A 12764-nucleotide genomic window follows, 5' to 3' on the forward strand; every position below is an offset into this window, starting at 1 on the left:
TACAAAAATTAGCCAGGCGTGGTTGTGCACGCCTGTAATCCCAGCTACTCAGGAGGCTGAGGCAGGAGAATCGCTTGAACCCGGGAGGTGGAGGTTGCAGCGAGCCAAGATCGCGCCATTGCACTCCAGCCTGGGCGACAGAGTGAGACTCCGTCTCAAAAAAAGAAAAAAAAAACATGTAAACATTAAATAGCAACGAAGAAAACACCATGAGAAAGCCAGGCGTGGTGATGTGTGCCTGCGGCCCCAGCTACCTGGAGGCTGAGACTGGAAGGTCGTTCATGGACATGCTGGGTACGGTGGCTCACACTTGTGATTTCAGCACTTTGGGAGGCTGATGTGGGTGGATCTCTTGAGTCCAGGAGTCCAGGAGTTCCACACCAGCCTGGCCAACATGGCAAAACCCTGTCTCTAGTAAAAATACAAAAATTAGCCGGGCATGGTGGCCTGTGCCTGTAATCCCAGCTACTCAAGAGGCTGAGACAGAAGAATTGCTTGAACCTGGGAAGTGGAGGTTGCAGTGAGCCAAGATCATGTCACTGCACTCCAGTCTGGGTGACATAGCAAGACCCTGTCTCTAAAACAAAAAACCATGAGAAGCTGAAAGAACTATGGATGAAAGGAAAATAGTTTAGGCTGGGTGCGGTTGTTCACACCTGTAATCCCAGCACTTTGCGAGGCCAAGGTAGGTGGATCATTTGAGGTCAGGAGCTCAAAACTAGCCTGGCCAACATGGTGAAATCCCATCTCTACAAAAAAATACAGAAATCAGCCGGGCGTGGTGGTAGTCCCAGCTACCCGGGAGACTGAGGGAGGAACCGCTTGAACCCTGGAGGCAGAGGCTGCAGTGAGCAGATATCATGCCACTACACTCCAGCCTGGAGACACAGTGAGACTCTGTCTCCAAAAAAAAAAAAAAAAAAGTTTATATTTTAGTGCCTCTAAGGGCATTTTTTCCCCTAGGTTTTGAACAAGGGTCCCTGCATTTCCGTTTTGCACTGGATCCTGACAATTAAGCAGCTGGCCATGCTTCAGTCTATTCTGCAGCATATTCGGGATTAATTTTCTCAAAATACAGCTTTAATTAGGCCACTCCTCAGCTGAAAGTTCTTCGGTGGCTTCTTATTAGCCTGTAGGATAGAGTCCTGATTCTTCAGTCTAACCTGCAGGGTACTCCGCAATCCACACCCATGCTGTGTCCCCAACCTCCTTTCCCACTAGTCTCCGACTAGTTCTCCCCTGGAGCCAAGCCAGCCACTCATGGGGTAGACTGTGCTTACTCCTGACTTCACACCTGTGTGCCTTTCATTCCTTTGTCCTGGAAGACTACCTACCCTTCAGAGGCCAGCCCCAACTCCCATTCATTCATTCATTCAATGCATACCATTTTTTTGAGATGGAGTTTTGCTTTTGTCCAGGCTGGAGTGCAGTGACACAATCTCGGCTCACTGCAACGTCCACCTCCCAGGTTCAAGCAATTCTCTTGCCTCAGCCTCCTGAGTAGCTGGGGTTACAGGTTCCCACCACCGCACCCGGCTAATTTTTTTAGTTTTAGTAGAGACGCAGTTTCACCATGTTGGCCAGGCTGGTCTTGAACTCCTGACCTCGTGATCTGCCCGCCTCGGCCTCCCAAAATGCTGGGATTACAGGCATAAGCCACCGTGCCCGGCTTGAGATAATGATTCTTAACATGTGGTATTTAGAGCAAGTGTACTCCGGCCCTAGACTGTGAGCCCCGTGAGAGATGTGGCTTCAGTGTAACCTCTCTGGCCTCGCCAGGGCTACAGCACACAGTCTATAGAGGTGCTCAATAAATGTTTGTTGACCCAAGTAGACACATAAAGAGGTGAGTTCAGACGTGGGGGTGGGGGTGCCAGGAGGCAGAGAACCGAAGTAGACCTGGCTGCAGGGCTGGGATCTCAGGGCAGTGCTGGGGACTGGGAATGTGGTGTTGAGAGGGCTTCAGGGAGACGTGATGGGAAGATGGGGAAGCCTCTGCACGTGGACAGAGCCAGGTGGTGTGGACAGGGGCTGTGAGATTGGAGAAGGAGGCGTCTGGGGGACTGGTAGCGGCTCCCAACAGGGGAACGTCCCTCTGGGGGTGGCCTTTATCCATCTCTGCGTGGCCTGTCCTAGCTTCCCTCCTGGCTCGGCCAGCCTCCCGGCTGGTCTCTTCGCTCTCTTTCTTGATCTCTAGCTCTTTATTCCTCTGACATTCTGCCCCATCTGCTCCCGGACTCTTCCGCCGCATCTGTATCTTAGTCTCTTTCTAACTCCCTGCCTGGGGCCCCCACCTTTGAGTATATATCGACTTCTCTCTCTGCCGTTGTGTTTCTGTGGGGTTATCTTTCCCTCTACTCCGCCCGGACACGCCCTCTATCTCTTCCTCCCACCCTGTCCCAGTCTAGTACCTGGGGTGGGGGTAATGGAGAGACAGCTAGGTCCCTAAGAGGAGTCAGGGGGGCGGGCCCAACCTCTCCATATTTACATATGTATGAGGTCGCCTGGGCCAGTGGCGAGGAGGCGGAGCTTCTGGGGGTGGGAAGGGGGCGGGCACCCCCAGAGCCGCAGAGTATAAAGACCGCGCTCGGCGACCGCGGGCCCCGCACTGCTGAGGAGCGGAGCCTCCGCCTGGGGGGCCCCCCATCCCTGGCTGTCCCCCAGCTGCGCGTCCCCGCCCCACCCCCGCGGCTGAGCCACCACCGGTGCAGTGGTCTCCGCTTGGCGGAGCGAGCCTTGAGCTTCGTTCCACAGCTTCTTTGCGTCTTGGATTTCGGGGCGGCCCCCTCCCCCACCTCTCTCTGCCTTTTTGTACCCCGCTTTTTTTCTGCGTTCTGCTCGGTTTTTGTAGCCGTCTGTTTTTGCACCCCATTTCGTTTTGTTTCTAGACGGTTTGGGGGGGGTGAAGCTGCATTCATACCCCTTCCTCTTGTTATTCTCCCCTGCTCTGACAGCACCCCTTTTCATCGCAGTTGGGGGGCCTAGGATCGGTGCATCTCCCGCCGCGCTGCCAGCACCCCGCAGCGCGTGGCCGTGCACCCCGGAATCTGCAGCAGCTGCATATCTGAGAGGGGTCTCCTTTGCCCCCGCCGCCTTCGCTTCCCGTGCTTTTGGGTGTGTGGAGGGCTTCAGCGCGCGGCGCCCCCGCTTCTCCGCAACCCCCCGCCCCGCGCCCGGACTCGCCCCGCGCCGCCAAGATGGTCATCCAGAAAGAGAAGAAGAGCTGCGGGCAGGTGGTTGAGGAGTGGAAGGAGTTCGTGTGGAACCCGAGGACGCACCAGTTTATGGGCCGCACCGGGACCAGCTGGGGTACGCAGGGCCGGCACGCAAGGGGCGGGGGGAAGCCGCGGGGCGACGCCTCAGGGGCGCAGGGTCCCGCCGACGCGGCCCCAGCTCCCCTCCCGGGTCCCCGGCGTCCAGCCTCCCTGCCGGGCTCTGGGCTGGGAGGGGGCCGAATCGCCAGTCTAATCTCCCCGGCTGGCCGTGCGGAGGCGGAGAAAGTAGGTCACAGCCGCCTTCCCGCCCCCCGCGGAGCCCCCTCGGGCGGGGGGTCGCCAGCTCCGCCTGCGTGTCCGCGCCGCGGCGCTCACACTCCCTCTCGGGGCCTGTCCGCTCCACACGGGCGTCCCCCACCTCCAAAGAGCGCCCCTTCCCTCCCTCCGGCTCTCACTAGCTCCGCAGCCCCGTCTATTTTTAGCTCGTGCCCACCCCCTGGACCCTGGGAACGTTCATGAGGGGGCGGGTCTTGGGGGGTGTGTTAGGGGGGTTCTTCACGGCGGAAGTTGTCTGTATCCCACCGCCTGGCCTTGGGAGCCTTCTGGGACTGCTTTGTGGGTTGGGGGGCTGCTGATGGTATGAGTTTTACCGAGGCTGCAGGTTTTGCTCCCATGTCGGTGACGGAGGGAGGAGTGGTCACTGTGGTGATTTGTGTGCATCAGCCAGCCAGGTGCCTGTGACAGTCGGATGACTTGGAAGCCTCCCCAGGCTGACCATGGCAGGACTCAGGGAGTTGTAGTGGTCGGGGGTTGGGGGGGTGGAGGGGTCTGGTGACCGGCACAGGTGCAGGTGAGGGGTGGAATTCTTCCAAGAGGGATGGTCAAGCTGGGACGTTGAGACACAGGGGACAGAGGACACTGTGTGACACGATTTACAATCTTTCCACACTGGGCACTGTCCCCATCAGTCCACCCATTCAGGGGCCTACACGAAGTGGGTCCCATGCAATCCATTCCCTCAGGGAACTCAAACTCCAGCCCCTGGGATGGGAAGAATCCAGCAATGCTTGGGAGAGCCAGAGGACTTCATGGAAGAAGTGTCCTCTGAGATGGAAGGATTGGGAGTCCAGGGTGGTGGGAACAGCCGGCCCTTGGGTCCTTACTTCAGGGGAGGGGAGCCATGGAGAGATCCCACCAAGGAAAGGCTGTGGGAGATTCTGCCTTTCCTCCCTGCCTCTGCCCAGGGTGCTGGGTGTGAACTGAGGGTGGGGTGACTGTTGAAGGTTCTAACAAGCCGTCTCTGAGAGATTTGTAGCTAGGCTAGTGTTAGGTCTTTCATTTCAGGAACTGTGTTCAAAGTTTGGCTTCTGAAGGGCACCAGGAGAGAGATGTTGCTATTCAAATCTGAGGGTCCAGTCTCTGCGGGGTGGTTTGAGGGTTTGCTTGTGAATGGTGACCAGTACCCGCTTTAAAAGGCACCATGCTAGCACAGCTTTAAGCATGAGTACGAATGCAGAGGTAACAGATGTGTGCCTTGTCAGGACTATGCATGGTTGAGAAGTTGGAAATGTAATTGGAGGCAAAATAACAGACCTCCACAAGGTCGGGCTTCACTGTGCCCTAGGACCAGGAGGGGGCTGGGAGCCATGGCTAGAAGCCAGACACAACTGCCTGTTTCCACTTTGTCTCATTTTGCTCCCAGAGGAAGGCTCTAAGACATCCCTGTGGCTCTGTGATCAGTCCCAGTGCAGAACTTCAGAGTGGGTAGAGGGGTGTGTGGGGATAGGTGAGGTTATGGTGGGTACCTTGGGCCCTGCTGACCCTGTTTCCTCCTCCCTAGCCTTTATCCTCCTCTTCTACCTCGTTTTTTATGGGTTCCTCACCGCCATGTTCACCCTCACCATGTGGGTGATGCTGCAGACTGTCTCCGACCATACCCCCAAGTACCAGGACCGACTGGCCACACCGGGTGAGTGTGGAGGCTCCCCCTGCCAGCTACTCTAACTGCTCTTGTGCCCCCAAACCTCCAGAAGGAACTCATAGTTCTTCCAGGAGTTTGATTTTGATGACCCAATCCCCACGTGCTTGGAAGTTCTTGAAATCTGTCCACCTTCCCATTTACTGCAGTTGGGAGCTGTGTGATTTGGGCATGTGGCAGATAGCCACAGGAGATCACCCTCCCATGAAGACGATCTCAGATATTCACCGCTGTCCCCACCCTGGTGTTCCCTGTGTCCATTTTCTTCTCTCTGTGTGCAGTCCCTCATCTTATAGATACCCCCAACTTCTGCCTTTGTTGGCTGTAGGCTTGATGATTCGCCCCAAGACTGAGAACCTTGATGTCATTGTCAATGTCAGTGACACTGAAAGCTGGGACCAGCATGTTCAGAAGCTCAACAAGTTCTTGGAGCGTGAGTGTGGGCCTGGTTATGTGTCAGTTCAAGACTTCGGGCAGGGGACTGGGGACCTTGGAAGTGGAACATCTGGCCCCTGACTCTCTCCCTCCCACCTCTTTAGCTTACAACGACTCTATCCAAGCCCAAAAGAATGATGTCTGCCGCCCTGGGCGCTATTACGAACAGCCAGATAATGGAGTCCTCAACTACCCCAAACGTGCCTGCCAATTCAACCGGACCCAGCTGGGCAACTGCTCCGGCATTGGGGACTCCACCCACTATGGTTACAGCACTGGGCAGCCCTGTGTCTTCATCAAGATGAACCGGGTATCTATGACCTTGGTCCCCAGGGTGAATGGAGGAAGGATCTGGGGACACCACCTGCAGACAATTGCATCCTTTCACTGGGGCTAATGGGCATGAGAAAGACTTGGATGTTTGTGTAGCTGAGAGAAAAAGAGAGGTGGGACCCTTGGAGGCTAAGCTCTGCAGTTAGAAGGCTGGATGCCTTTTGTTTTTTTTTTTAGACAGGGTCTTGCTATGTTGCCCAGGCTGGCCTTGAACTCCTGGAATTAAGCTATCCTCCCGCCTCAACCTCCCTAGTAGTTGGGACTACAGTCCCTGGCTTAGCTTGGTCTGGATGCCCATCTTCGACAACTTCTTCCTCTGACTCTCTTCACCTTCCACCCTCACTCCAGGTCATCAACTTCTATGCAGGAGCAAACCAGAGCATGAATGTTACCTGTGCTGGGAAGGTGAGTTCGTTGGGCCTTGTCTGCCTGCTCACCTGAGTGGCTCACCTGAGTGTCCTTCATGGTTTCTGTGTAATTCACCTGTCTCTCCCTATCTTCTTTGCTCCTAGAGGCCCCATCACCATAGAAACAAGGGGGTAAGAGTGGGCTTTTGGGCTCCACTGTAGCTTGAACTCCGAGGGCCCCGCACTCCTCTTGCTTCTCTCTGGGATGCAGAGGCCTGCTCTCCTAGGGCCCAGACACACGCCCTCCTCCACCAACGCCCTGGCCTCTGGCTTCTCTCCCTAACGCTTCCACCTTCTCCTTCATTCCCAGATTGTCCGTATCTTTCGCTCTCCCTCCCATATGGCCCCCACCCGTCAGTTCCTTCTAGGTGTCTGGTAGCTGCTGATCTGTTAGCACCGTCTGCCACCACTTCGTTGTCCTTGGGACCCTGTTCCCCCCTTCCCCCCTTCCCCCCCCCGTCTGTCCTTTCTAGAAACTTGCTGCTCCCTCCACATCCCCTTCCTTGCTTCCTATTCAACCCTTAATCATATATCTCTTCTTTCTTGGCTCTGCTCCAGAAACTGATTCCTGAGGATGGGGTAAGAACTTGGGGTAGGAGTGGAGTAGGAGGCTTTCGTGCCATTAGCAGCCTTCAGGAGTTCCTAGAATGATGACAGGGACAGACCATCCCCTCATCTACACACGCACATGCAGACACACACACACAGACTCACAGCTCCAGGGAGGCAGACTTGAGACAGGAATAATTGGGGCGAAGGAAGAACAAAAGAACAAATGGAAGTCTGGTGAGCTCCTGGGTGCCTGCCATCCCTAACTGGCTCACCCCCTATCTTCCTGCACCCCCACAGCGAGATGAAGATGCTGAGAATCTCGGCAACTTCGTCACGTTCCCCGCCAACGGCAACATCGACCTCATGTACTTCCCCTACTATGGCAAAAAGTTCCACGTAAGTCCCAGGGGAGGCCCGGGCTGATGGCGGGTGCGGGTGGTGAGCTAGGGAAGGAGGCCGCGTTGCCCCAGGCCTAGACCCTGCACTGCTCCTCCGGCCCAGGTGAACTACACACAGCCCCTGGTGGCTGTGAAGTTCCTGAATGTGACCCCCAATGTGGAGGTGAATGTAGAATGTCGCATCAATGCCGCCAACATCGCCACAGACGATGAGCGAGACAAGTTCGCCGGCCGTGTGGCCTTCAAACTCCGCATCAACAAAACCTGAGGCCCCTTCCTCCCACCCCATCTCTCTCCTGTGGATGCTCCTGGAATGTCCCTGACCCTGCCTGATCCCTCCCTCACCCACCCCAAAGGTATTTTTGATAACAGAGCTATGACTTGTCTGAGCCTCACACCCTTTTCCTTGACTTCTCAACCCAGCCTGAAGTCCATTGCGGTTCCCTGTCACTCACCTTTCCCACCAACTTCTCCCAACCTCAGATCAGTCAGAGAGGGAGCTGGGCTAAGATGGCCACAGAGGAGTTAGGAGCCTTTCTAGTTCTGGTTTAGCTGTGAGAGCTATCCACTCTCCTGCCTGCATATCCCCTGAGAGTTATAGGAAGTGCCCACTGACCCACCCACCCACCTACACCCCCCGCCACACACACACACAAACGTGCACACGCGTCTCATTTGACCCCTTTCCTTCCAGAGATGAATGTGGCACTCCCTCCTTCCATTCCTAAGCTCTAGCCACTGTCCCTTGATCTCTCATACTTTCTCCCTGTCTACACAGTCGCCATCTTGGTGACTTTGAATTTATCTGGCTCCTGGGCAGGTCTTCTCCTCCTCTCCATCCCTATTCCCTCCTCTGAAATGCACCCCTTTGTAATTGAGGACAAGGTGGTTCTGTGGCCTTTTCCCTCTTTGCTGGCACGTTCTGCTTCTCACCCTCTGGTGACTCTGTGAGCTGGGAAATGAGGGACTTGAAGTGAGGCCTGTGTTGACCCTTCCTGAAAATCCTCTAGCAGCCCCTGACTTCAGCAGTTTCTTTCTTTTTTTTTTTTTTTTTTGAGATGGAGTTTCCCTCTTGTTGCCCAGGCTGGAGTGCAATGGTGCAATCTCAGCTCACTGCAACTTCCGCATCCCGGGTTCAAGCGATTCTCCTGCCTCAGGCTCCCGAGTAGCTGGGATTACAGGCATGTGCCACCATGCCTGGCTAATTTCTTTTCTTTTCTTTTTTTTTTTTTTTGCATTTTTTAGTAGAGATGGGGGTTTCTCCTTGTTAGTCAGGCTGGTCTCAAACTCCCGACCTCAGGTGATCCACCTGCCTTGGCCTCCCAAAGTGTTGGGATTACAGGCGTGAGCCACCGCGCCTGGCCTTCAGTTTCTTCCTAGGCCGTTCTGTCACCCAAATAGCTGCTACCCAGAGGGGCGGGGTTGACCTAGGCTGAATATCCACTTTGTTTTTATGGATGGCTCCCTTCCCCCATTCGCCTTCCCAGAATATCCTTCAAGTTCCACTTCCCAGGGAGCTCTGGGGGAGGGGCGGCCATTCTGGCTCCGTCCCCAGTGGCCACCTTGGAAACATCGGCTGGCTTTGGGACTATTCCACCTCCTTCCCCTGAGCCCAGATCTGCCCCCACCATCCTTTCTCTGGCTTCTTTTAGCAAGTTATCAACTAATCACTAACTCCTTCCTTTTCCTCTGCATGCCAGCCTGAAAATTCCAAATCTAGCCTCTGAATGTCTTGGCTCCATCTCTTCAGACCCCTTTGCCTTTAAAAAAAAAACAAAAACAAAAACAAAAAACCCATAATGCCCATAGAATGTCAAATGAGGGGCCTCCTGCCTCCTGCTCTGAATATTCTGTAGCTGTAGAGGCATTTTAACCCTTTGTCCTCCAGCATCCCTTCACTTCCTCATCCTCTCTAACCTGCTTTTTCTTTTTTTAATGCTGCAGCCTCCACACTCCACCCACAGGTGGACCCTTCCCTTTTTCTCTAGCTGGATCTGTGTTTCTTCCCTTCGGGCCCCCATGTTTTCCTGCACCCGCCCTACCATGGTCTCTCTCTGCAGTTATTTAATGCCTGTGTCAGATCTACTGTAAAAAGAGGATTAAGTAAAATAAAATGAGAGCAATTATATATATAAATATATATCATACACAGAGCCCTGTGTGTGGGTTGTTCCTTTCTGAGCAGTTGGAAGAGCCCAGGGAAGGAGTGGAGGGTGGATCTGGGTGGTCCCAAGGGGATCCCCCAGGCCTTGGAGGCCGCTCCCCAGCTTTGATCTCTTCCTTCCAGTGTCCAAGCATCTACCCCCTTTGCCTTGACTAATTTAGTGCGCACTATCTTGGGATAACTCCATACAAGAGAGACAGGAAGCCTACGTCCCTTTTGTACAGTGATGCTTATGAAGTGCCTACTGTGTGCATTCTAGGCACTGTGAGGACACAGTTATGAAAGAGGCAGAGATCCTGCCCCCCAAGGAGCTCCCCAGTTTAACAGGAGAGGTGAGGAGCACACCAGAAACTCTCATGCAGGGTAGACCTAAACATGCTTCAAGGAAAGGGAGAGAGCCTGTGATGATAAAATTCAGAGCCGTCAACCGCTGTCTGTCAGGCACGTTAAAGGGAAGCTTTCTCAGAGGAGGTAGCATTTGAATGGGAGCTTAAAGGAGGGGTGATTTGGAGAGAAAAGAGCATCAGCAAATGCTCAGAGACAGATGAGAAAAGTTGACTAGAAGAAACATGAATGTCAAAGCAGTATGAGCCGGGCATGGTGGCTCACGCCTGTAATCCCAGCACCTTGGGAGGCTGAGGCGGGCAGATCACCTGAAGTCGGGAGTTCAAGACCAGCCTGGCCAACATGGTGAAACCCTGTCTCAACTAAAAAAAAAAATACAAAATTAGCCGGGTGTGGTGGTGCCCACCTGTTATCCCAGCCACTTGGGAGGCTGAGGTAGGAAAATCGCTTGAGCCCGGGAGGCGGAGGTTGCAGTGAGCTGAGAGTGTGCCATTGCACTCCAGCCTGGGCAACAAGAGCAAAACTCCATCTCAAAAAAAAAAAAAAAAAAAAAAAAAGCAATATGAACTATAAGATCCTAATTTTGTGCAAAGTAAACAGACAGGCCGGGCGTGGTGGCTCTTGCCTGTAATCCCAGTGCTTTGGGAGGCTGAGGTGGGAGGATTACCTGAGGTCAGGAGTTCGAGACTAGTCTGGCCAACATGGTGAAACCCTGTCTCTACTAAAAATACAAAAAATTAGCCGGGCCTGGTGGCAGATGCCTGTAGTCTCAGCTACTTGGGAGGCTGAGGCAGGAGAATCGTTTGAACCCAGGAGGCGGAGGGTGCAGTGAGCTGAGATTGTGCCACTGCACTCCAGCCTAGGCAACAAGAGCGAAACTCCGTCTCAAATAAATAAATAAAAAAGTAAACACACACATAAGGTTAGAAAAAAATATATATGATGTTTCTTGTAGTATATGGGGGAGGGGAGGGGCTTATAGCTAATTTTTATTTTCTTATCGGGGCCTTTTTTCTTTTTGCAATGAATTGGTCTTCATATTTGTCTTAAAAAATAGCTTTATTACACATGAATCCACCTATACACAATTTTATCATGAATGCATAATATACACACATGCACGTGCACACACACACACACCCCCCTCATCATATAGAAAAGGATCACCGGGTTTTGGTCATTGTTATACTAAAATTGGGTCATACCATACACACTTTCATGCATCTTACTTTTCCCACTCAATAAATATCATATGTCAGTACTTCCCCTGGCAGAGCTCTAATTTATTTTAAATTTTATTTCTTTATGAACTTAATTATTTATTTATGTACTTATTTATTTTTGAGACAGAGTCTTGCTCTGCTGCCCAGGCTGGAGTGCAGCGGTTTAATCTCGGCTCACTGCAACCTCCACCATCTGGGTTCAAGCGATTCTCCCACCTCAGCCTCTCGAGTAGCAGGGATTACAGGCGCCCGCCAGCACACCCGGTTAATTTTTGTATTTTTGGTAGAGACAGGGTTGTGCCATGTTGGCCAGGCTGGTCTCAAACACCTGACCTCAGGTGATCCACCTGCCTTGGCCTTCCAAAGTGTTGGGATTACAGGCGTGAGCCACCTCGCCGGGCCTCCTTGACAATTTTGGTATGAGCTTTCTGCATCATTGTTCCTATCTATTGTTTGTCTCTTGACTTTGTAGTATCTTTTTTTTTTTTGGAGACAGAGTCTCATTTCCTTACCCAGGCTGGAGTGCAGTGGTGCAATCTCGGCTCACTGCAACCTCCACTTTCCAGGTTCATGTGATTCTCATGCCTCAGCTACCTGAGTAGCTGGGATTACAGGTGCACACCACTACGCCTGGCTAACTTTTGTATTTTTAGTAGAGAAGGGTTTTCACCGTGTTAGCCAGACTGGTCTCGAACTCCTGACCTCAAGTGATCCGCCCACCTCGGCCTCCCAAAGTGCTGCGATTACAGCCGTGAGCCACCACGCCCAGCCTAAATTTTTGATAGAGATAGGGTCTTACTATGCTGCTCAGGCTGGTCTCAAACTCCTGGGCTCAAATGATCCTCCCACCTCAGCTTCCCAAAGTGCTGGGATTATAGGCCTGAGCCACTGTGCCTGGCCAAGGCCCCAGTTTTATTTTTTCAGTTGTGCCAGCTTCATTTATTTTTTTTCCCCCAAGGCAACTTGGAAATGTGTGTTGGGCAAAAAAATATATTTTTAAGAGATAGGGGCCAGGTGCGGTGGCTCACGCCTGTAATCCTAGCACTTTGGGAAGCCGAGGCGGGTGGATTGCCTGAGCTCAGGAGTTTGAGACCAGCCTGGGGAACACGGTGAAACCCTGACTCTACTAAAAATACAAAAAATTAGCTGGATGTGGCGACAGGCGCCTGTAATCCCAGCTGCTTGGGAGGCTGAGGCAGGAGAATCGCTTGAACCCGGGAGGTGGATGTTGCAGTGAGCCAAGATCGCGCCAGTGCACTCTAGCCTGGGTGAGAGAGCCAGACTCCATCTCAGAAAACAAAAAAAAAAAAAAAAAAAAAGAGATAGGGGCTGGGCACGGTGGCTCACGCCTGTAATCCCAGCACTTTGGGAGGCTGAGGTGGGCGGATCACCTAAGCTCAGGAGTTCGAAACCAGCCTGATCAACATGGAGAAACCCTGTCTCTACTAAAAATGCAAAAAAAATTAGCCAGGTGTGGTGGCATACGCCTGTAATCCCGGCTACTCGGGAGGCTGAGGCAGGAGAATCACTTCAACCTAGGAAGCAGAGGTTGCGGTGAGCCAAGATCGCACCATTACACTCCAGCCTGGGCAATGAGAGTGAAACTCTGTCTCAAAAAAAAAAAAAAAAAAAAAAAAAGATAACAAAAAGAACAAAAGAACAAATATATCTAATGTGTTCCAATTAAATTGAAATGCTAATTTTGGCCATGTAA

At 52.9% G+C, this 12764-nt stretch overlaps 1 protein-coding gene across 1 annotated transcript; it reads left to right on the forward strand.

Moving 5' to 3' along the window:
• Window positions 1-2590: 2590 nt before the first annotated feature.
• Window positions 2591-9471, forward strand: ATP1B2 (ATPase Na+/K+ transporting subunit beta 2). The gene is made up of 7 exons (XM_004058512.5): window positions 2591-3309; window positions 5056-5184; window positions 5522-5626; window positions 5733-5938; window positions 6310-6366; window positions 7218-7316; window positions 7422-9471. Exons 1-7 carry the CDS (start codon window positions 3198-3200, stop codon window positions 7584-7586), a joined length of 873 nt encoding a protein of 290 aa, XP_004058560.2. The 5' UTR covers window positions 2591-3197; the 3' UTR covers window positions 7587-9471.
• Window positions 9472-12764: the final 3293 nt, after the last annotated feature.

This window comes from Gorilla gorilla, chromosome 19, assembly GCF_029281585.2.
Source record: "Gorilla gorilla gorilla isolate KB3781 chromosome 19, NHGRI_mGorGor1-v2.1_pri, whole genome shotgun sequence".
Lineage (NCBI taxonomy): Eukaryota > Metazoa > Chordata > Mammalia > Primates > Hominidae > Gorilla > Gorilla gorilla.